The sequence below is a fragment of the Elgaria multicarinata genome, chromosome 5 (genome assembly GCF_023053635.1).
Source record: "Elgaria multicarinata webbii isolate HBS135686 ecotype San Diego chromosome 5, rElgMul1.1.pri, whole genome shotgun sequence".
In the NCBI taxonomy this organism is placed as follows: Eukaryota; Metazoa; Chordata; class Lepidosauria; order Squamata; family Anguidae; genus Elgaria; species Elgaria multicarinata.
In genome coordinates this window covers 34,797,883-34,820,331 of record NC_086175.1, presented here as the reverse complement: position 1 = coordinate 34,820,331, position 22,449 = coordinate 34,797,883, and the positions used below count along the sequence as shown (strand labels likewise).

At 41.5% G+C, this 22,449-nt stretch overlaps 1 protein-coding gene across 1 annotated transcript in view; it reads left to right on the top strand.

Moving 5' to 3' along the window:
* NALCN (sodium leak channel, non-selective) overlaps positions 1-22,449 on the top strand; it is a 229,162-nt gene that overhangs the window by 191,238 nt on the left and 15,475 nt on the right. The window contains exons 23-36 of the mRNA XM_063127455.1: positions 1,739-1,861; positions 3,205-3,261; positions 3,544-3,664; positions 3,762-3,893; positions 8,165-8,332; positions 10,090-10,194; positions 12,714-12,820; positions 14,390-14,510; positions 14,603-14,701; positions 14,975-15,068; positions 15,525-15,631; positions 15,828-15,902; positions 17,596-17,715; positions 20,279-20,347. Coding sequence (XP_062983525.1) covers positions 1,739-1,861; positions 3,205-3,261; positions 3,544-3,664; positions 3,762-3,893; positions 8,165-8,332; positions 10,090-10,194; positions 12,714-12,820; positions 14,390-14,510; positions 14,603-14,701; positions 14,975-15,068; positions 15,525-15,631; positions 15,828-15,902; positions 17,596-17,715; positions 20,279-20,347 — 1,498 coding nt within the window. The remainder of the gene's footprint in view (positions 1-1,738; positions 1,862-3,204; positions 3,262-3,543; positions 3,665-3,761; positions 3,894-8,164; positions 8,333-10,089; positions 10,195-12,713; positions 12,821-14,389; positions 14,511-14,602; positions 14,702-14,974; positions 15,069-15,524; positions 15,632-15,827; positions 15,903-17,595; positions 17,716-20,278; positions 20,348-22,449) is intronic.

Sequence of the window (22,449 nt, the reverse complement as noted above, 5' to 3'; positions counted from 1 at the left end):
AAAACAGCAGCAGCTACCTACAGTTGCCTAAATTCAGCGTACTATGAGGGAAAGTAATTGCTCTGCTGTCTTTTTCTTTGTGCAATCAGTTGCATAGGTACTAGTAGACCACTTTGTAAACCTAAGAACTGTGAGTGGTTGTGCAGTGGGTTGTGTAAGTGGGACTTTATTTGGATTCTCCCCTTGTGCATGCCTTGGAACACTGGCCTCATCTACACCAAGCAGGATATTCCATTATGAAAGCGGTATATAAAAGGCAGGAGCCACACGACTGCTTTATAGTGGTATTGAACTGCACTGTTTTATAGTGGTACTGAAGTGCACTGACAACTGTTGGGGCCCATGACACATCTATACCAAGCAGGATATAACACTATGAAAGCGGTATATGGGATGTGTCATGGGCCCCAACAGTTGTTAGTGCACTTCAATACTGCTATAAAGCAGTAGTGTGGCTCTTGCTTTTTATATACTGCTTTCATACCACTTTCGTAGTGGAATATCCTGCTTGGTGTAGATGAGCCCTTGGTTTCTGCTAGCACATCATTTGCTACTGAGAGCATTAAAATGTAAAGTAAAAGCAGTTTGAGCCACGTACTCAAAAGCATTTGAAGAGTGTTTAAAAGTATTCAATGTAGGGTCCCTATCCATCTGCCTAGGGAGGGAGTTTCATACTAGGGAGGGACCACCATGGAAAATATTATTAACAATACTTTTTTTAAAAAAAAAACCTGTTGCCCAATTAATCAGGGGTTAACTAAGTTAATAATAAAAATAAATTAATCCAACTGATTAGTCGACTGCAGCTCTAATCTGGAACAGAACAGAGCTAAGGATTTGTATCTTTTGAGTATGGATTCACAAATGCAAAACACAAGTATACAGTGTACATAGGGAGCTCACATACATAAATTGTAGCTTGTCTTTTCAAAACATGAGCAGAGGCTGAATAGAAAAGGGATTCCACTTGCATGTTCATAAGTGACTCTGTAAATGTGCATTTCTTATTCAAGAATACTCTTTGAATATAAAAATGTTTTAACTGCAATGGTCCTAAACATTTATTTGTCTCTTGCCCTTCTCTTGAGGAACTTGGGGACTGGGGCAGGTGGGCTTTATACTCTCAGCAATCCTGCGAAGCGTTCTACTACTTGTCACTAGAAGGGATGTTTCTGAGGGGGTAATCAACAGCAGTCCAGCCTCAATAGGTTTCATAGTTCCTTCATTCCAAGCCAGAGTAACTTGCATTATGTATCTGTGAGCATGGAAGTGTCCAAGTTTTAACAAACTAGCTTCAAAGGTCTTCACATAGTGTGAGGTACGAGTTTAGAAGGAAGCTCTAACACTCAGCTTTCTGAGCTCTCCTGAAGGAATGAAAACTTGTTCTGAAGTGGAATGCAGAACTCACATTCTGGTTCTTTGAGATAGGTCTGCCTTCTGCAACTCCCTGCTAGAAGATTTTGTCTCCACTTCCTAGCTTATTTCCCCCCCCCCCCTGAACCTTGGTCATCTAGCTCACATATATCTACACCAGTAGATGTGGAAATCTTGTCAGGACTGACAGAAATGGTGACTTGCCAAAAGCCATCCAATGGTCATCACAGCACACTCAACACTCTTTCTTCCACCCCAGTGGTTCTATTACTGAAATCTAAAAACAAACTAAACAAGTATATCTTTGACTGCCATCTTTGTCTGTGATTGCCTGTCTTACAAGTCCTTATATCATTCTTAAAAGAAAAGTCCAAGAAGAGGAATTGCGAGAGAATCATCCCTATTTTGACAAGCCTCTTTTCATAGTTGGCCGCGAACACAGATTCAGAAATTTCTGCCGAGTCGTTGTGCGAGCTCGCTTTAATGCGTAAGTATCTGAATACTTTGTAGTAGCGTGCTTGTTGCTTTGGCCCAGAATATTCCTTCACAGCCTCATACATCAAGTAATATGGCTGATCTGGTCATTGCATTTTCCTCACCCCAGCCTCTTCCTGGGGGTGATGTCTTTCTCCCCAGGCTGTAACACCAAAAATGGTGACCACTCAGCATAGCAGCAGCACCGGTGTGATAGTGGTTATGCTAGCAAGCACGATTTTCCCATTGCGCTAACGGTTGTTGCCATTAGCACAGTGGCAGTGTAGGATACTGCCCTAGATATGGACAAAATTGTTATGAAAAAAGCTTGGTGGTGTGAAGACAATTTAAGCACCTCTTGGAACTGCTGCATGGGCTCAGTAATTGAACATAAGAACATAAGTATTGCCTGATGAATCAGAATAAGGTCCATCTGTTCCAGCATTCTGTTACTATCAGAGGCTAGCCAACTGAATTCTCATGAGCAGGGTATTACTTGTCCCTAGCACCTGATATTCAGAGGCTTCTGAACATACCGTTTCCATTTAAATGTTATTTCTCATAGCCATGGATGGTCCTATCCTCCATGAGTTGGATCCAGACTTAGTAATATTTAGAGAATGAGCCATTGAAATGAATGAAAATCAATTAGCTAATTTACTGTAAGTCAGAGTTAATATCATAAATTTAGCTAACCCTATTTCAAAGCCATCTGAGGAAGTGGACATCACCACTTCTTGGGAAAGTTAATCCCATATGTGTATTGATTATTTTTATTTATTACATATTGTATGAAGAAATAATCCCTTTTGACAGTCGAGGAACCTCTACCACTCAGCATCATTGGGTGACCCCAAATTCTAAGGATTATGAAAGATAGAGCCACATTCTACTTTAGTCATAATTTTATAAACAGCTACCATATCTTCCATAGAATCTTGTTTCTAAATTAAACTCTCCTCTAAAGTTCACTGACTTGTATTCGATTTCTGTCATTGGTTTAGCAATTTTTTAGAGAATTTCTCTTACTTCTGACATGCCATAAATCAGTCTTTCCCAACCCAGCGTCCTTCAGATGTGTTGGTCCGCAACTGCCATGGCTGGGAATGATGGGTATTGCAGTCGAACACATTTTGAGGGTACCAGGTTGGGAAACACTCCCATAAACGAAAGAGTTTGGGTAGTAATTTGATTCAAAATGACCTTAATTGTGTGTGTTTTAAGTTGGGGTGTGTGTGTGTTTTTTAAAAAACAGACCTAGGAAGGAATCTCTTTTCTAATATATGTGCATTATCATAACATTGCATAATAGAGCTTGAACTATAGGATTCCAAAGATGGCTTTCCTCTGTTACAGCTCTAAAACAGACCCTGTTACTGGAGCAGTGAAAAATACCAAATATCATCAACTTTAGTAAGTATAGCGGGGAAATTATATTTATTTATTTATGTATTTATTTATGAGCATGATTTCTTAAATTTACATTTCTCTAGAAAACGTTGATTTGCTAATACGTCACTGGAATAATGTCCTTATGAATATGTCACTGGAATAATCTTATTATGCATTTCTAAAATGTTAAAATTGTGAGCGTTTTTTTCTACTGCTGCCTTTCTAATCCATGCTGCATGTTGGATACATATTTGTCATCGTTATTGATGTCTCTAACTGGGGTTGTTTTGTTCCATTTTGCAGTGATTTGCTGGGATTGGTTACTTATCTGGACTGGGTAATGATCATTGTTACTATCTGCTCCTGCATTTCAATGATGTTTGAATCTCCCTTTCGAAGGGTGATGCATGCACCAACGCTTCAGGTACATCTATGGAAGTAACCGGTTGTGCAAAATAATTACATTGTTTTGTTTCTCAGGTATGGTACTAAATACTCCTTGGTCTCCCCTTTCTTTTCAGATCGCTGAATATGTTTTCGTAATATTCATGAGCATTGAACTTAATTTGAAGATTATGGCAGATGGCTTGTTTTTTACTCCAACGGCAGTAATAAGAGACTTTGGGGGTGTCATGGATATATTTATATACCTTGTAAGTTCACTTTCTTTATTATTTTTTCTCCAAAGTGCTTAATTTTCTATGCCTCTCATGGTTAATTTTTCCAAAAAACAAAATGAAAAACAGGCTCAATTTGAACTAATGAGAATCAGACCCCACACTAGGAATTAAAAATAATGTGCGTAGCTTTCATCTAAACGTCGGAGTACTTTCAATGGTATATCCATGATTCGTAGACATCCGAAGGCCTATTTACATACAAATGTTTGACAAAGCATATGCAAAAGTATTATTCAGTTGCATTGTTGCTGTTAATATGTTTCTCACTAGCTTATTTTAATCTCACTGCTCTCTGGCATTCCAAAAAACTGCATTATTCCAGAAGTGGGAAACAAAGAATCACCAAGGGTGCTTCCAGAGGAGGCTTTTATAGTGCAATGCCCCTGCCTCATTCACAGAAATTTATGGGGGTCCAGATGTCATTGTCTTCCATTCTTCCATTCATAGATCCAGAAAAAATAAGTACACAATGGTTTTGATTGACCTAAAGGGGCCCTCCAGAAGATCTTAAGAACTGGGCAGGCTCATATAGGAGAAGGCGGTCTTTCATGTCCCAAGCCATATAGGGCTTTTTAGGTCATTGTATATGAGCACCAGGAGCCTTTAGTCTAGAAGCAGCACCCTGGTTGTTGTTGTCAAATGTAATGGCATCTCAAATCGGTTGACACATTTTGCTGCTCACATTCACTTGGTCACCATCACCACCAAATGCATTTTGCCTCTTTTATTTAGTCTTGCACTGCAGTTTTTTAGTTGTTTCTTGGGTGCCTGAGTGCTCATTCACACATGCATACATATTCAACTATGATACTTGATGGTAGTAACTGCAGTGTTGTCCTGCTCCTATCATTTCCATGTGCTACCATTGTATGTAGGATCCTTAATTTCCTAGTGCCAATTCTCCTTTGCAGCTGGATTTCCATTCCAAAATTACATTAGCAGTGCTGCTTTTGCCCTCACCATTGAATCCACTTTTTCTGCCTAATTTTTCCTTGTTTTAACGCCAAGCTAGTAACATGCAGGTTTTTGAAGCAAAATGTAAATAGCATCAGCTGGGGAACTGATAATTATGGGGATTGTAACAGGCATGACAGGGGAATTTACCACTTGCTGTGGTCTTCAGAAAAATCCCTCCACCATTGGCACCAATGGTGGATTCCATCCTCACCCACCCCATCCACACACACACACACACACCCAAGCAAATACCAGCTTCAGAAGTGGAATTTTCCTCAGGACGACAGGAAGGGTTAAATTCCCCCTCCACACCTGCTGTGATTCCAGACCTGGCTGATGGTATTCACAATTTTTAAAGGATCTATCATGCTATTGGGCACCAAATAAATAAATACAATTTGTTTTATTTAATATCGAACTATCCTTATACGCCATTGTAAAAATAATGAATGTGTTATTTATTCATTCCATTTGTACCGTACATTTCTACCAAAAAATGACACTCAAGGCAGCTTGCAGGCATACTTTAAATTAATTAAAACAATAAAATACATTAAAATACAATAAAAATTGTAACAATTTCAGAATAACAACAACAACAACAACAACCAGCACCCAACCTAACAGACTTACAGCCTTCCTAGACGAGGCCTTAGCGCGCCTTCTGTTCCGGCTTCCCTGCTGTGCGTCCAGATGACGCACAGGGGAATCCGGAGACAGGCCGCGCTGAGGCCTTCTCCAACGCGCCATAAGCGAATTCGCTTATGGCGCGCCTTTTCCCCAGCTCCGGCCTGTGGCCGGAGCTGGGGAAGGTCTAGGGACTTCCGTGGCTTTTTGCGGCTAATCGCTTACTCACGAGTAGCCACAAAAAGCCGCGGACTGGCCACAGCGCTGAGCGCTGTGCCCATCGGCCGGGGAGATCCCGGGAGGGAAAAGGAGGGGAGACGACACAGGACACACACACACACACACACACGGAGGGAAAAGGAGGGGATACGACACAGGACACACACACACACACACACGGAGGGAAAAGGAGGGGATACGACACAGGACACACACACACACACACACACGGAGGGAAAAGGAGGGGAGATGACACAGGACACACACACACACACACGGAGGGAAAAGGAGGGGATACGACACAGGACACACACACACACGGAGGGAAAAGGAGGGGAGATGACACAGGACACACACACACACACACACACACACACGGAGGGAAAAGGAGGGGAGATGACACAGGACACACACACACGCACGGAGGGAAAAGGAGGGGATACGACACAGGACACACACACACACACACACGGAGGGAAAAGGAGGGGAGATGACACAGGACACACACACACACACACGGAGGGAAAAGGAGGGGAGACGACACAGGACACACACACACACACACACACACGGAGGGAAAAGGAGGGGAGATGACACAGGACACACACACACACACGGAGGGAAAAGGAGGGGAGACGACACACGGGACATGGAGGGAGAGAAAGATCAGGAAGGGATCAGGAGCGGATGGGGGGGGTTAACTAATAAAAAACCCTTACCTTCTCCGCAGTCTTCGGGCGCACGTGGCCCCTTTAAACTTTTAAAAAAATGGCCGGCGCTGCAGGGCTTCCGTCGTCCCTGCGCGTTGTGCGTCTAGGAGGCTGGGCGGCGCGCGTTAAAGTTTGCACGCCGTCGCCCCGCCTCCCTGCTGGCTTATCCCGGCAGGTCTAGCAAGGCCCCAGGTTACAGGCCAAAGGCCTTTTTGAATAAAGAGGTATTTGCCTGTTGTCAGTTCCTCTCTCAGGTTGCAGCCAAATGCGCCTCTGAAGGTGGTAGTCTCGAAAGAAGGGCTTCTCTGGGAGATCTTAAGAACTAAGCAGACTCATATGGGGAAAGTTGGCCTTTCAGCTGTATAGTCCTTTTAAGGCCATAGCCAATGAAGCTGCTGTAAAAAGTGGCTCATCTATACCCAGCAGGATATTCCACTATGAAAGCGGTATATAAAAGGCAGGAGCCACACTACTGCTTTATAACGGTATTGAAGTGCACTGCAGGATCTACACTACTGCTTTATAATGGTACTGAAGTGCACTGACAACTGTTGGGGCCCATGACACATCTACACCAAGCAGGATATAACACTACGAAAGCGGTATGGAAGCAGTATATGGTATGTGTCAGTGGGCCCCAACAGTTATCAGTGCACTTCAATGCCACTATAAAGCAGTAGTGTGGCTCCTGTCTTTTATATATCTCTTTCATACCGCTTACATAGTGGGATATCCTGCTTGGTGTAGATGAGCCCAAGGGAGTCACATGCTCCTGAACAAAACTGAACAGTTTTCTAAGGCAGCCCCACCTAGAGCGTAGTCCCAAATGGGATGTAACTAAGGCATGCGTTACCAGGGCCAGATCACACATCTCTAGGAATGGGCACAGTTGGCGCACAAGCTTCAGCTGTGCAAATGCCCTCCTGGCCACTGGCGAGACCTAGGCATCTAGATTTAGAACCAAGTCCAAGAATACACACAGACTGCAAGTCTGAATCTTCAGGGAAGTCTAAGCCCATCCAGCACAGGTTGAATCCCCATTCCCTAAAATATTTTCTAAAAAAGACTGTTTTAAAAATTCCTAGTAATGTAACTCCACAAAATTTCTAAGTGAAAACATTATGAGCTGGATTAAATCTTGTAGATATTAGACTGTGTCATAGATATAATGAATATAATTTGCCACAGTCAATTTGTATTCAAGCCCTGTGTGTCTGTAGGCAGAAAATGAGGTTGTTCTCAGAAATCCTTTTTCTTCTGTTCTTTCTTTGAACAAAAATAAAAAAAATCTTCATTGAACTTTCAGTTTCTATAATTCCAACAGCTGCAAGAAGACATATGACAAAAGTTCATGCAGTAGTATTCAGTGTAGCATGTATTTTATTTACATTTTGCACTTTTATTAGGCAATAGAGAACATTCCAGCATTCTTTTTTTAATTGAATACTTAAAGTAATCAAAAGATAAATACTCCAATTCTTAAACCCCTTTGCTTGGAGCTAGGTCCTATTGAAATCAACGAATTTCCAAGAAAGGGTTTCGTTAATTACCAAGTCTTGTTGAAATCAATGAGATCACTTCCTATATGACTTCAAACCCTTTCACATTCCCAAATAACTTTTTAATAAGGAAGCCACTCATGAAAGATTGCTTTGTTGCTAACAATATTATAATAAAACATTTTGAAACATCACACTATATTCCTGATTGTCCTTTCTCCTTTTTCAAAAGGTAAGCTTGATATTTCTCTGCTGGATGCCGCAGAATGTTCCTGCTAAATCAGGAGCTCAGCTCTTAATGGTGCTACGGTGTCTCCGACCCCTTCGGATCTTTAAACTGGTGCCTCAGATGAGAAAAGTTGTCCGAGAGCTATTCAGTGGCTTCAAGGAAATCTTTCTAGTAAGTATAATTTACGTTGTTTCTATTCCAAAACAGTTTTAAAAGTAAATTGTTTAAAATGTATTATGTTCAACAGTATCTGTTAAATAGTTTTAAGGTTAATGCATCCTAAAGTGTATGGATTAAACTCCCATTTATTCTTACATCTAATAACTCTCCCAACCTTTCTAGTTATAATTTCTCACCATATCCAGAGAAGAGGGGAAGTCAAAAATAATTGCACACAATGCTGCTCACACCACATTTTTTTATTTATTTGTGGCAGACAGTCTATACAACTTCTTTTAAGACTAAAGTACTGTTGTGGGGATATCACGTTTTCTAAACACATAATGCACAATATTTTGTACGTGGGAAAGTTTTTATTTTTGCTAGACAGTGTTAAATTTCTGTTGTCTTCACAGCATGGAATGCTTTGCATGTGTGTGTGTCTTTCTTTCCTTCTTTAAATTAAAGTATTTTTATATCATTCCTCAACCAAAAGGACTCCTGGAGTAGCTTACATGCAAGTAATAAAACCAGATAGTTGGTTTTTGTGCAACTATTCCATGCCCCTCTAAAGTTCTGGATACAGATTGGGGAGGATCCATCAAATTTTAAAGTACACATTGTGTACCCCATCGTGCCATCAGTATAGATATAAATATGCCCTGCTTGTGGGCTTCTCAGGGGGTATCTGGTTGGCCACTGTGAGAAACAGGATGTTGGACTAGGTGGGCCTTTGAAATGACCCAGCAGGACACATCTTATTGGGTTGTGTGTTTGACTGTTTGACTGTATCTGTGTGCATAAAATACCTGGCATATGGCTGGAGACCTGGATGGAATGGAGGGTGAGCTGAGGGATGGCGTGTCTCTGAGTGCACATTAATAGGGTGAAGGGATGGGAGAATGCATAAATGAATGGAAAAGAACAAGCACTTGGCTGCCATCCTCCTCGGAAACACTGATTTTGCAAGCTATTCTCCCTCCCTGCAATCTTCAAATGGGAAGTCAATTGCATACTACATGTTATTATGGAAGATATATTCTTACTGTTGACAACAATATGTTGAAAAAGCCACTGATGTTGCAGCAACTCCAGAGGAATATCTCTCTCTCTCTCTCTCTCTCTCTCTCTCTCTCTCTCTCTCTCTCTCTCTCTCTCTGATGCATATATGAATACAGAGCCATCTTGTTGCTTTGTGCAGGTGGGGCAGTGCCAATCTTGATTGGGCCCCATGTACTTAAAGTAAACAGTGTAAAATTGAGTGTGTATATGTGTTTGTGTGTAAAAGAGAGATCCTACCCCACATGGTTTACACAAATAACCTTGATGTTTCTTGTCTAATTTCTCTTTGTTGTTGCTGGACCTGGACAATGTAGGTCGAAGGGAGTGTTTCTCTGTTGCTGTATCGATCTCCCCCAACCTGATCCTCTGCTTTGAAGCCATGACCTCAACGCTAATTTGTCTCAGTTTTCCTTTTTGGTACAACAGGTTGCTGTTGTGAATAAATTTGACCCCTTGGGTCTGTCTATTGCAACCTGTTGGCTGTGTCTGCCATTTGTTGCCCCAACCCACCAGTCCCATTAGGCACTAGTAACCACAGTATGAATGAAAGAGGAGACCCAGGCAAGGGCTCAACCAGCACAAAATTCCATGTGCCTTTTTTGAACAAACTGGTGGCTCAAGAGGAGGCATCCACAGAAGACCAGTCAATAAACATAAGTCTGTTTTGTAAAAAAAAAATAATGAGCACTTTTAATTTACTCTTACAGGTTTCCATTCTTTTACTGACATTAATGCTTGTCTTTGCAAGCTTTGGAGTTCAGTTATTTGCTGGGAAACTGGCTAAGTGCAACGATCCACACATTGCTGCAAGGGTAAGAAGTAATTTTGCATTCATCAACCTGCTTGTACATGTTCCTTCCTTTGCACATGGGTAAAAATGCCATCGGCTACTGGGGCCTCATTCCAGAGCCAAGGGGAGAAAGAGACGTTTGCGGCTTCATGGAGGAAGACAGAAAATGCATAGAAAGTGTAAATATATATGAAGCTGCTTTATACTAAGTCATGCCATTCCTTTCTTCCTCTTCCTTTATGTATTGACATATGTATTTATCTGAAATATTTATAGGCCACTTTTCAGGTCAAATCCAGCCAAGGCGGCTTCCAACATACAATATCATAAAATCAATACAAGTTTAAAAGCATGAAACATCATAAAATACAGTTGAATTTTTAAAAAATCAAGTAACACCGATGATAATAATTACAAATAGCATTCAGCCCAGCAAGTTTAGTAAAATCAAGTAAATAAATATAGGCCGTTTCTACACCAGCCCAAAAATTGGGGCTGATCAAGGCCGAGTACCTGTGCATCCAAATGGTACACAGGGACTTCCAGGGGCAAGGGGGGACGAGCACGGGTTTTCCCAGGCATAAAGAATCCCTGAGAAACCCCAATTCTTCCCGCGGTCTTGGATCGTCTCAAGACTGTGAGATGTGTGGACGCCCGTCCCGGCTTCTTCCCTCCTCCTCACGAGTAGCGGGAATCAGTAGAGGGAAGGAGCCTGGCCGGGAGGAATCAGGGATGGGGGGGCTTCCCCCCACTTACCTTTTGCTGGAGCGCAAGTGTGCTCCAGCTCCTTGCCCCTTTAAAAAAAAATGGCCACCATGACACGTGCAACATCCCTCCTCCCATCCCAGATGTTGCACTGGCCATTTGGACGCATGGGACGATCCCGGAAGAAGGTAAGTCCAGGATCACTGCCCCTTCCTCCCTCTACACCCGTATGGTGTAGAAAGGGCCATAAACTAGGGTAGCACCATATATATCAACCCAACAAGATCCTCATTCAAGAGAAGGGAGTTATAAACAAATAGTTTTTTGAGCCCGCTTGAATTCTTGCTATGATGGATCATTACATATTTCAACTGGCATAGAGTTCCACAGGTGCAAAATTCCACCTGTTTGCATTAGCAAAGGATCGATTTTCCTTTCCTTTGATCATGTGAAGTTGTGCATAAACTACAGATCTGCTGGTTCCCTTACTCAAGAGTAAATTCCATTGATTTCAACTGCATTTCCATCCAAGTCATACTAAAATCAGATGCATGCTTACCTTTGAGTGAACGCCGTTGAACAAAGAGAGACTTACTTCTGAGTAAACAGAAATAAGACCTCAGAAGTACGCATAGGCTTGCAGAGCTTTTCTTTCCAGTTTGCTGTTTTAGACTTTAAAAAAAAGCTTCTGAGTGATTACACAATTAAAAGTCAGTTCTATATGTTTTTACTCAAATCGATCCTTTACTAATGCAAACAGGTGGACTATCGCACTGGTGGACTTTCGCACTAGTTGACTTTCACACTGGTGGACTATCAGGAAAAGGGTTTAAGGGAGGAAATTTAAAAATTCTTAAAAAATCAAGAGACGAACTGATCGGATTCAAACTTGGTATGCTGAAAGCTCGACTTAAGAGCTATCACTGTGTCAAGTTTGATCTCTTTATCTTTAAAAACTACACAGATGTAAGAATTTTTATTAATTTCCATTTTAAAAATTCCTTAAAATCAAGGGATGAACCAATCTGATTCAAACTTGGGGTGGCTAAAGCCTTCCTTGAGAGCTATCATTGTGCCAATTTTGATCTCTATCTTTACAAATGAGGGAGCTGCGGGCAAGGAGGGTGCATTTTCCACATTTCTTTTCAGGTGAAAATGGTTACTCAGGAGTAAGAACATAGAGTTAAATGGGACCTCTTTCCCTCTGCCATCACAGTTGAGTAGAGAACCACCCTGCCCTCCTCTTTTATTAGCGAGAGTGCCCTTAGACACACACGCCCCCAACAAATAATGGGATGGTGGGATAGAACGCAACCATACCAATAGACGGGAGGGAGGAGTGCATTTATTTCACAGGGAGGGAAAATAATCGAGACTTTCCCCGCTCTAAAAAGAAACAAAACATGGAAGGGTAGAGACGAAATGAGTACAGGATGTGGACAAAGTCATGTGAGTACTGGGCTGCAAAACTGCATACCAGGCATGACGAGTGTGCCGTAAATCACTGGTGTGATGGAGCCCATAATTGGTACTGCTGATCTGATGTTGCCGGCTATGAACATGTGTGATGATGCAAGAACGCATCATCACACATGATGCAACTGAAATGGCTGACTGTGCGAGGGGAAGGTTCCTCATCATAAGTAATACCTTTTTTCACCCATGGATCATCTTTCATACATGGATGATTGTTAATTAAAGGTTGATTACTTAAATTAGATTAAGCACAATACTTATATACCATTTATAATAAGGTTTTGTAGTGTTTGTCTCATGGAATATTTTTGTTTATATGCAAAGTATTATTTCACAAGAATTGTTTTATGTTTATAATAGGAACACTGTCATGGCATATTCCGAATAAACGTAAGTGTTTCCAAAAATCTGAATTTAAAACTAAGACCTGGTGAAAAAAAGCCTGGATTCTGGGTGCCTCGAGTCTGGTGAGTAATATATTTTCACTTGCGCATTTCATTCAGAACATTCAGTTATTAATCTAGAATATGCACTGAAGACTATAAAGTAGACTACTGGATCATTAACTTCTGCAGACCAGAAAATAGTGGTAACTTTAGCTTTAGGTTTTGTGTATTGCTTGCAAAATGAAAATGACTTACAGGAGTAATTGTCATACAGATAATCCTGCATAATTTGTGCCCACCAAATCACATGAAGCCCACCAGACAGGTCTTCAGCTCTGTTAGTGTTTTCTGGTCTCCTTGTCCAGTATTGTATAATATACAGGAAAGAGAAGAAGCACATGTATACAATCTATGGAATGATTGATATACAAAGGATCTGAGCATTACAGTGGATCACTTTAAACAACATCTTTACATTTTTAATGTACATTTAACATCTTTACATTTTTATCCCACCCTTCTGCCAAGAAGGTTTGTGTAGCTTATATGGCTTCTGTCCAACGCACTCCAGTTTTATCCTCATCACAAAACCTTTTGAGGTAGGTTAGGCTGAGAGAGTGACTGGTCCAAGGTCACCCTTGGTCAGCTACATGGCTGAGAGGCAATTTTTAGCTCAATCTGCCCTAAGCCCATCAATCTTTTATCACCAGGCAACATTGGGATCTCAAATGCGTGTGAGTCCTAAATTTGTTGTTCTTTTAAAAAGCTGGCTACCATTGGAAACAAATTGGAATGCCCCAGACAGATAATTTTTCAGGTTTCTCCTCTTCTCCAGGCTAAACATGCCTAGTTGTTTCAGTCTCTCTTCATAGGGTTAGCAATATTTTTCATATCTTGGATTCTTTCTCTCTTATATTCTTGGTCTAATGAAGAGAGAAGATAATCAGAGATAAGAGTGCCTTTTGACTCCTGAACATCTAGAAAAGTAGAATAAGGCTTCAATCCTGTACAAATTTACCTGGGAGTAAGCCCCAATGGGACTTACTTCTGAGGAGACATGTATAGGATTGTAATGTAAAGATCACAGAAAATTTAATGTTGTGGACCTCCAGTTTCATATTTTATACCTCACAGCATGCTGCTAAGTGCATAAATATGTAGCCCATGATGCAACCTGGGTTGCATAGATAAAATTGTCACACAGAGGAGGGCCAGGATCTCTTCTCGATCATCTCAGAATGCAGGACATGGAATAATGGGCTCAAGTTACAGGAAGCCCAATTCTGGCTGAACAGGAAAAACTTCCTGACTGTTAGAGCGGTACGACAATAGAACTAGTTACCTAGGGAGATTGTGGGCTCTCCCACACTAGAGGCATTCAAGAGGCAGCTGGACAACCATCTGTCAGGTATGCTTTAGGGTGGATTCAATGACTCAATGGCCTTATAGGCCCCTTCCAACTCTACTATTCTATGATTCTATGATTGCCTCCATGGTTGAGAGAGAAAGAGAGAAATAGTTTGATTCAAAACTATTCACTGATGTTACACAGAGATCTGCCAGTGCTTTCAGGACATATAAGGATCTTGACAGCATTAATTTTACTCCTCATTCCTATGCTGGCTAATTTACTCCCCATTCCTATTGCAGGGCCAATCCTCGGAACTTTAACTTTGATAATGTTGGAAATGCAATGTTGGCATTATTTGAAGTCCTGTCATTAAAGGGATGGGTGGAAGTCAGAGATGTTATCATTCATCGTGTGGGGCCGGTGAGTATTTATATTACTCAACATTTGTCAGATTTTCAGTTCTTTCTTTAATTTTTAAAGATGAATAACCACCTTTTTAATTATTTACACAGATCCATGGCATCTACATTCACGTTTTTGTATTCCTGGGCTGCATGATTGGGTTGACCCTTTTTGTCGGAGTTGTCATCGCTAATTTCAATGAAAATAAGGTAACAGCTCAGAATTTCCAATTTCCATTAAATTATTTGCAGCCTCACTACCCCTTTACCGACATGAAGAAAAATAATAATAATATTAATTTAAAAATCTCCACATGAAAAGGGCTCATATGCCTTTTATAAGTGGTGTAAGAAGTTTTGTAATCCAGAGATAGGATAGAAACATTAGTATACAGCCACTTATGCCAAGCTCTTAGATTTGAAATAGGCTATGTCTGTTCACTATTTCTTTAATCTGTTTTTTAAAAATTCTTGCTCACTTAGGGAACAGCTTTGCTGACCGTTGATCAGAGACGATGGGAAGATCTAAAGAGCAGACTGAAGATAGCACAACCTCTTCACCTTCCACCTCGCCCAGGTATCAAGGCCGTTGCACTTTGATTCATCTTGAACACTAAGGTTCAGAATTCTGCAGAATCTAGGAATAAAATCCACGAAGCTACTAAGAGCTTGTGCTTGTTAAAGTGAAAATGGGTTCCAGCTGTAAATTGTTACACAAGAGTATTAACAATCAACCCATTATTATTATTATTATTATTATTATTATTATTATTATTATTATTAGCATTAGCATTAGCATTTAGTTTATACTACCCCATAGCCAAAGGTCTCTTGGCAGTTTACAAAGATTAAAAGATAAAATCATGTTCAGTATTTGAAACAACATGTCCAGAAACAATGTTTACATTTTAAAATTGCCACAGGATATTACCCAAGTATATTTGAAAACTAAACAAGATTTAGATAAATAGAGAAGGAAACAAAAGAATTATATTCTTTATTAAACCATTTGCTTTTAACTTTTTTTCCCCAGATAATGATGGATTCCGAGCGAAGATGTATGACATAACGCAGCACCCATTTTTTAAGAGAACCATCGCTGTCCTTGTTTTGGCCCAGTCCGTGTTGTTATCTGTTAAGGTATTGCAGTGTGGTTGTGAACATCTTGCCATTTACATAGAAAAAAAATGTCATACAATTTTTTGTAGAGACCATCATGCCCATTGAACCATTAGTGATTAGTGTAACACTTTGAACAGGGGTGGGATGGGGGGGAAACCAGAGACCTTTTATGAAGCTGAAGCTTTATAAAGCCCTGTTTCTTCTTTTATATAAGTGGGATGATCAAGACCCAGTGACTGGTCCTTTGGCTGCAATGTCTGTTGTCTTCACCTTCATTTTTGTTCTTGAGGTAAGGTTAATCCTTAATCATTTCTCCCCAAACACCCAGATTATCCGTTTCTTAGATTTAGAAATTTCTCTGTTGGTAGATACTAACTACGCAGATCTCCTGTGATGTTACAATGAATCCAGGAGAAAGAAATACACATTTAAAGAAGTGAAGGCCTTTTCTGGCCTGGAATCATGGGTTATAACTATAGATGAGAAGGAGGCTGCCAAATGCCGGCTTGCCTAATGTAAGGCCACTTTTTTAGTTCAAAATTTAAACAGGGAAACTGGTTTGCAGCTCTTGCTTTCAGGATTAAACTAAACTAGACACAACATGGAAACACCATGCTTGGAGCGCCAACATCTTTTTTTCTGGAAATGAACCCATGGGGGTTGTTTGTATCAGGGCCACAGCACAGAGGAGGGTGGTTACACCCTTTATCTCCATATTGCTTCTCCAATCCAAATGCATCAGTTGTTCCAAACATGCATTTGGATTAGAACTGGGTTCTGGTTCTGCCAGGTCCAAGTCATCAATCAGGTTCTTTTGGTTACCAAGATGAAACAAACCATTTGCAAAAAGATCACAGTTTTATTTGTAGAGAATGGATGCAGAAATATATACATGCAAAGAAAGTTCACACCTCCTTCCATCTAATCATGTTTTCATAGCTGGGTGTCTATCGGGTGGGGGGGAGGGGATGATAGACGGAAGCCATCCCTTTGAGCCACAGCTGGTTCTCCAGGCCAATTGTGCAATTCCTCCTGAAGCAAGACCGAAGCATGAAGCCCATGGATTGGATCTTACGGGCTTCTCTGCTAGATGCCTGCCTACTTCCGTTTCAGGAGCTGACAGGCTGCATCCCTCCTCTTTCTCAAAAGAAGCACTCTCACAGGTTCCCAAAGCATCTAAGCTTGGGAAACGAATTGCCTTTCTAGTGCCTGGTTAGGAATGAAAACCTCCCAGTTCATCTTGAGATAAGACTCTGTGAGAAAAGGGTGACATAACTGAGAGGCCCATTCAGGGAATGAGGCCTGCTCTTGTCAGCTAAAGCCTGTTAAAATCTGCTCCCTATGTTAGGCTACACAGGTGTTTTAGCAGCATTTTGGAACTCTGTGAAGTCCATATTTCTGCTCAATAACTAACTCACGACAATGGAGATCTCATGTCACATCCACTATGCCACCTATGCCACACCAGATGCAACATTAATGGATGGGGAATTTCCAGGATGGAAATAATTAATGTGGGGATAAGCAGCACAGGGGAAAATTCTTTCAATGTCATTTGTGTTCTCTCTTATTATTTAAAGTGGTATGCAGTAAGAATATCCCACCTACTTTTTATCCAAGGCATGTCGTTGATATAGGGTTTTACCGTTAAAGGCAGACTAGAACTTTTTTTTTAGAAAGTTAGATGAAGCAAACCATTAAAATAGATGGAATTCCTCTCCTGAGTTAACAATTGTGACCAAAAAATCAACCATGACCACTGAAATGGCAAATATTATATAATTCCCTCTTACATCAACTTTGGTGTTGGGTTTCATCTTAAATTTACTTTTTAATCTGATCAGATTCGTATTAATTTTCCAATAATCCCTAGTTCGAATACTAATGAAGTGTCTCTTTGTATGGGTAGAATATTATCTTTGTGTAATGATGAATGGTGCCTCAAAGAGAATATGTATAATATGTACATTTATTTCCTCTAGGTTACCATGAAAATTATTGCTATGTCACCTGCTGGATTTTGGCAGAGCAGGAGAAATCGCTATGATCTCTTGGTGACGTCTTTAGGTGTCATATGGGTTATACTCCACTTTGCCATAACTGTAAGTACAAGCAAACTGCATTTTCAACTTTTATGTATGTCTTCAGAGCAGAAGCACCAAACAGAGGCAGCAGTTGCAAGTGACCCAGCAGAACAATGCTAAACAGCACACAGCTGCTGTCATCTAGATTATTGTGCAGTTGTGTGCTGTTTAGCATTGTTCTGCTGGGTGTCTTTAGAGTAGCCCACATGGGAGCTCCTTGGAGCCATTCCAAGCAGAACCATTGCAGTGGTTCGTTCTTCTCCTATAAGTAGCCAGGAACCAGGTAGTTCTGGGCAGCTGGTGGAAGGTGGGGTCATTTTTGCAAGGCTACAAAAAAGGAGACATTATGATCTTCAACTATGCTAAGTTCTAGCATGTCTTTGGCATCACAGAATAGTCAGTCAGTAGCCCTCAGAACTGTTCGGTAGACCTTCTGGCAGGCACTGAACCCTGTAAAGGACAGGGCTGAACATGGCTGAACATAAGAGCCATACTGGATCAGACCAAGGGTCCATCTAGACCAGCGTTCTGTTCACACCACGGCCAACCAACTGCCTGTGAGAAACCCACATGCAAGACATGAGTGCAACAGCACCCTCCTGCTCATATTCCGCAGCAACTGGTGTACATAGGCATACTGCCTCTGATACTGGAGGTAGCGTATAACCATCCGGACTATTAGCTCATGCATTTCCCGAACTCTTTACATGCTTCATCGCACAAAGATCTGACAGCAGGCTGTATGGATATATTTGGGGAATGGATTACATGTGCGCCCACATCCCCCTACACACTTTTGCCCTACACACGAGCAAGTGAACCTAGGGTGTAGGTCACTGGGTTTGACATATTCAGTAAAGCAGAAAACTGACCTCAGCTACATGGCCATGTCTCCAGTATGTCCCTCAGACTAGGTAGGCCCATGCTGTTTCTGCAAGTTCATAACTACCCAGCCAGTTGAACTGAGTTTTAGGGGGAAATATGCAGGGCTTGCAGTTGTTATGTCTTAGGCGAGAACATTCCTGCACCTTGTAGCATGATACCCTCTTGAAAATGCAACAGCATCATTTCTTTCGGATGCTCCCCCACAAAGAAATGATGTGTTTGTGTGGCAACAAACTGCAAAAGAGAAGTGCAAATTGCCAAAATCATATTAGGAGCCGCTTGACAAACTTTTTGCTGCTGAAAATATGTCTCCACATAGCTGCATTTTCAAGGTTCAGGATAGATGAAACAAAGTCCTTCTTCTCACTACGCATAATTGTGCGATTTGCTGCCATGATGGCCACAGGTTTTAAAGACCAGCCTTGAGCCAAAGCGTTATCTTTAAGTGTTTTATTATGCTGTCCAATTACCCAGCCATAAACCTCTGGCCGAGAATGCAATCGGAAGCAAGCTTCAGTCTTTGAGTTGTTAAGCCAAACAGAGTGCCGATCACAAGAAGTCCAGAGCCAAGCCGAGGTCCAAAATCCAGTCCTTTCCAAAAGCCGAGTCTGAGGTCCAGAATGCCAGGGTCACACGTACAAGCGAAGTCATAGAATCATAGAATAGCAGAGTTGGAAGGGCCTACAAGGCCATTGAGTCCAACCCCCTGCTCAGTGCAGCTGGTCAGCTGGTCCGGGTCGAGAGTCCAGGGTCAGAAGCAGGGAACAGAACAAGGAATGCACTGGCTATCAGAGAATCAAAAGGTGATTGCCAGAGCGAGGCAGCGTCCCAGTTCCTTCTTTTCAAGCCCTGCCAGTATGGCCCCACCCAGAGTCCAGCTGTGCCTCATCACTCCATCCTCTGACCCAGCCTCCTATTTAAGCTTGGTGTCTTTTCCCAACCAGTTTTGCACATGTAAACTCCTTCTTACTGCCTGCGTCTGCTCTGCCCTTTTCCTACACCTATGCTCCCGAGGGCTGGGTGGTCTACCAATCTCTGCAAAGGGCTGGCTAGCCCCTGGTTCTTCCAAGGGACCTGTGTCCCCCTCCACTGCTCAGCTTTCTTCTCCCTGCGTGCCTGTCTCTGGTCTGACTGTGGGGGAGGAAACACCCTCTTCTTCAGGTAAGTTTTCCTCCTCCTCTTCATTCAAGGAGGCTTCCTCAGGTGCAACATTAACAACAGGCTTAAATGGCTTTAACAAACATCCATCAATGGCCATTACCCATGCCTCTGAGTACCAGATGGTGGGGACAAACAGTGAAGTAGGAGTGTTGCGTTTATGCCTTGCTTATGGGCCGCCTGGAAGCATTTGACTGGCCACTCTTGGAAACAAGGCACCAGGCTAGATGGACCTTTGCTCTGTTGCAGCAGGGATGGGGAACCTACGGCCCTCCAGATGCTGATCAGATGTGCGAAGGTGGCATTCCAGCACCCATTATCCGTTACCATTGTCCATGCTTTTGTTCTCAAGCTGTTACTGCTCTGCAAGCTCCGTGTAAGAATGAGACCTGAATAATGAAATGGCAACTCTACTTATATCTAGAAATTGTTGTTGAACTGTGTAGTACTTTATACCTTGATTACAGTATGTGTAATTCACAACCCGCCCTTTAAGAAGCAATACTGACCAAAAGCAACTCTTGTATTTTGGTTCCAGAATGCCTACACATATATGATGGGGGCATGTGTGATCGTGTTCAGGTTTTTCTCAATCTGTGGAAAGCATGTGAGTACAATCAGGATTTTAAAAAAAGAAGAAGAATTGCTGGATAAACATTGAATAAAAGTTTTTTGTGTTGGAATTTTTTTTTTAATGTTTTGTTTCATTTTCAGCCTATGGCACCCCCAGCCTATGGGGCTGGGATCAATCACTGTCCAGATAACTGTAGTGAGTTGAAGAACTGCTTCTCGCTCCATCTGACTAGCTTGTTTCCTAAACTTGAACGGGTGTATCTGAGATTCACCAGATCAAGAAAAATACAACAGCTTTAAAGGACAGAATCCACTCGGTGATAGATTTGCAAATCTTTACCAAGTGTTTTGGGCTTTAAGAATTAAAGTATATGGGTAGTGGTCCCTGAAACGTCTTTCAAGCCAGACAAAACAAATATGGTATCAAAGACTACATTTTTTATTGCTCAAATGCTCTAAGGGAATAACAAGCTTTAGCTAAGATGAGACGGATCACAAACATTCCTAAATACACACGTTATAATCACTAAAAGTACAACAAAGATAGAAGAAAACATATTGTTAAAGTAGTAAAACCAAGGCTCCTCTCAATCTAACAGTCAATATCAAAGGCTCATATTTACCTAAATGGAAGCCATGATGGATTTCTCATTCTCCCAGGATCTCCCTCCCATGCCCCCCAACTGATCAAACCATGACCTTTTACAACCTCATGTTGCCAAGGACTTCATCCTTAGTTTCAGATGTGGAAATACCACCACTCCCATTTTTCTCAATGTAACCAGGTTTGCCACTGATATCAGTAACACCCAAATGAAGAAACCCCATCTAAGGCCTTAGCTAGACCTAAGGTTTATCCTGGGGTCGTCCCAGGGTTGTCCCTGCCTGCTCCTGGGATATCCTGTGTGTCATTTACATGAACAGGGATGACCCCGGGACGATCCTGGGATAAACCTTAGGTCTAGCTAAGGCCTACGTTAAGCTACATGCTGCTTCCAGTACTTCTCTGACCCATTCATGGCAGCCTTCCTCCATTTCCAAGTATATGTTTCATTACTCATAGTTATCTCAGAACACATACATACAGAACTAGTCACACCTACAAGATACAATAATTTTTTATCAATTCTAACCACTACAATGCATATTCCGCTACAGTATCATAGCAGATTTCCTTCATTATAGTACCAAGAGCAACATCAGTGGTACCTGGACACATGCTTTTTTTTATTTATTTATTGTATTTTTAATCCATCCCATAACAAACATTCTCTGGGAAGATTAGAAGGCTACAATGCAATACACACAGTTAAAAATATTAAATATCTTGCAAATATTTAAAAGGATAAAGTACAATATAGCTGTGTCAAAGCCTAATGAGTTGTATTCCTGAGAGCATTCCTCTCCTTGAGAGCATTCCTGAGTTGTTGTTAGCTACTGTGCTTAGGCAAGGCACTACATCTATCATCAGTCTTGTCCCAGGCACTGATCCTGATCCTCTCACACTGGACAGTGTTGGTACCAATCTCCTTGTTCCTGACCAGGTTGTAGTATCTCTATCAAATCTGAGAAGACAGCTGTAGTTTCCTTTTTAAACACTTCTCACTTAATTCCATCATGGTTGAGGCTGCTCAGACTAAATCAAAGGGCCCATTTGATTGTGAGGATCAAAGCCTTGACCTTATGGATCGTATATTCTGCTCCATGGCTGTTTGTTTGAGTCACATTGTGATTTACCAAGCGTGAATAAGCCATAGATCCGCATTCAGATAATATGCTAAGCCACGGTGGTTAAGCATTTTGAACTAAATATTATGGCTTAGTGTGTCGTGTGAACCATGATTTAGCGTGTGAACCACTCCTAACCATGGTGGCTACATAACCACGGTTTAAACACACTTGCTAACCATTTGCTGCTAAAGTGTTAGCGGCCTAACCATGGCTTAGTGTGTCGTCTGAACAGGCCTGATAATAATTGTTGTCCTTTGACATCTCCCAAATGATAGGAGGAGCTGGCTAGTGTTTTTAAGCAAGAGACATCATGCTTGGGTGCTTATGTGCATCCGAATGTATGGTTGATTCCAGATCAAAAACAATAGTGGGTACAATAGCTCTTTCATGCCTTGTTGCACTCTT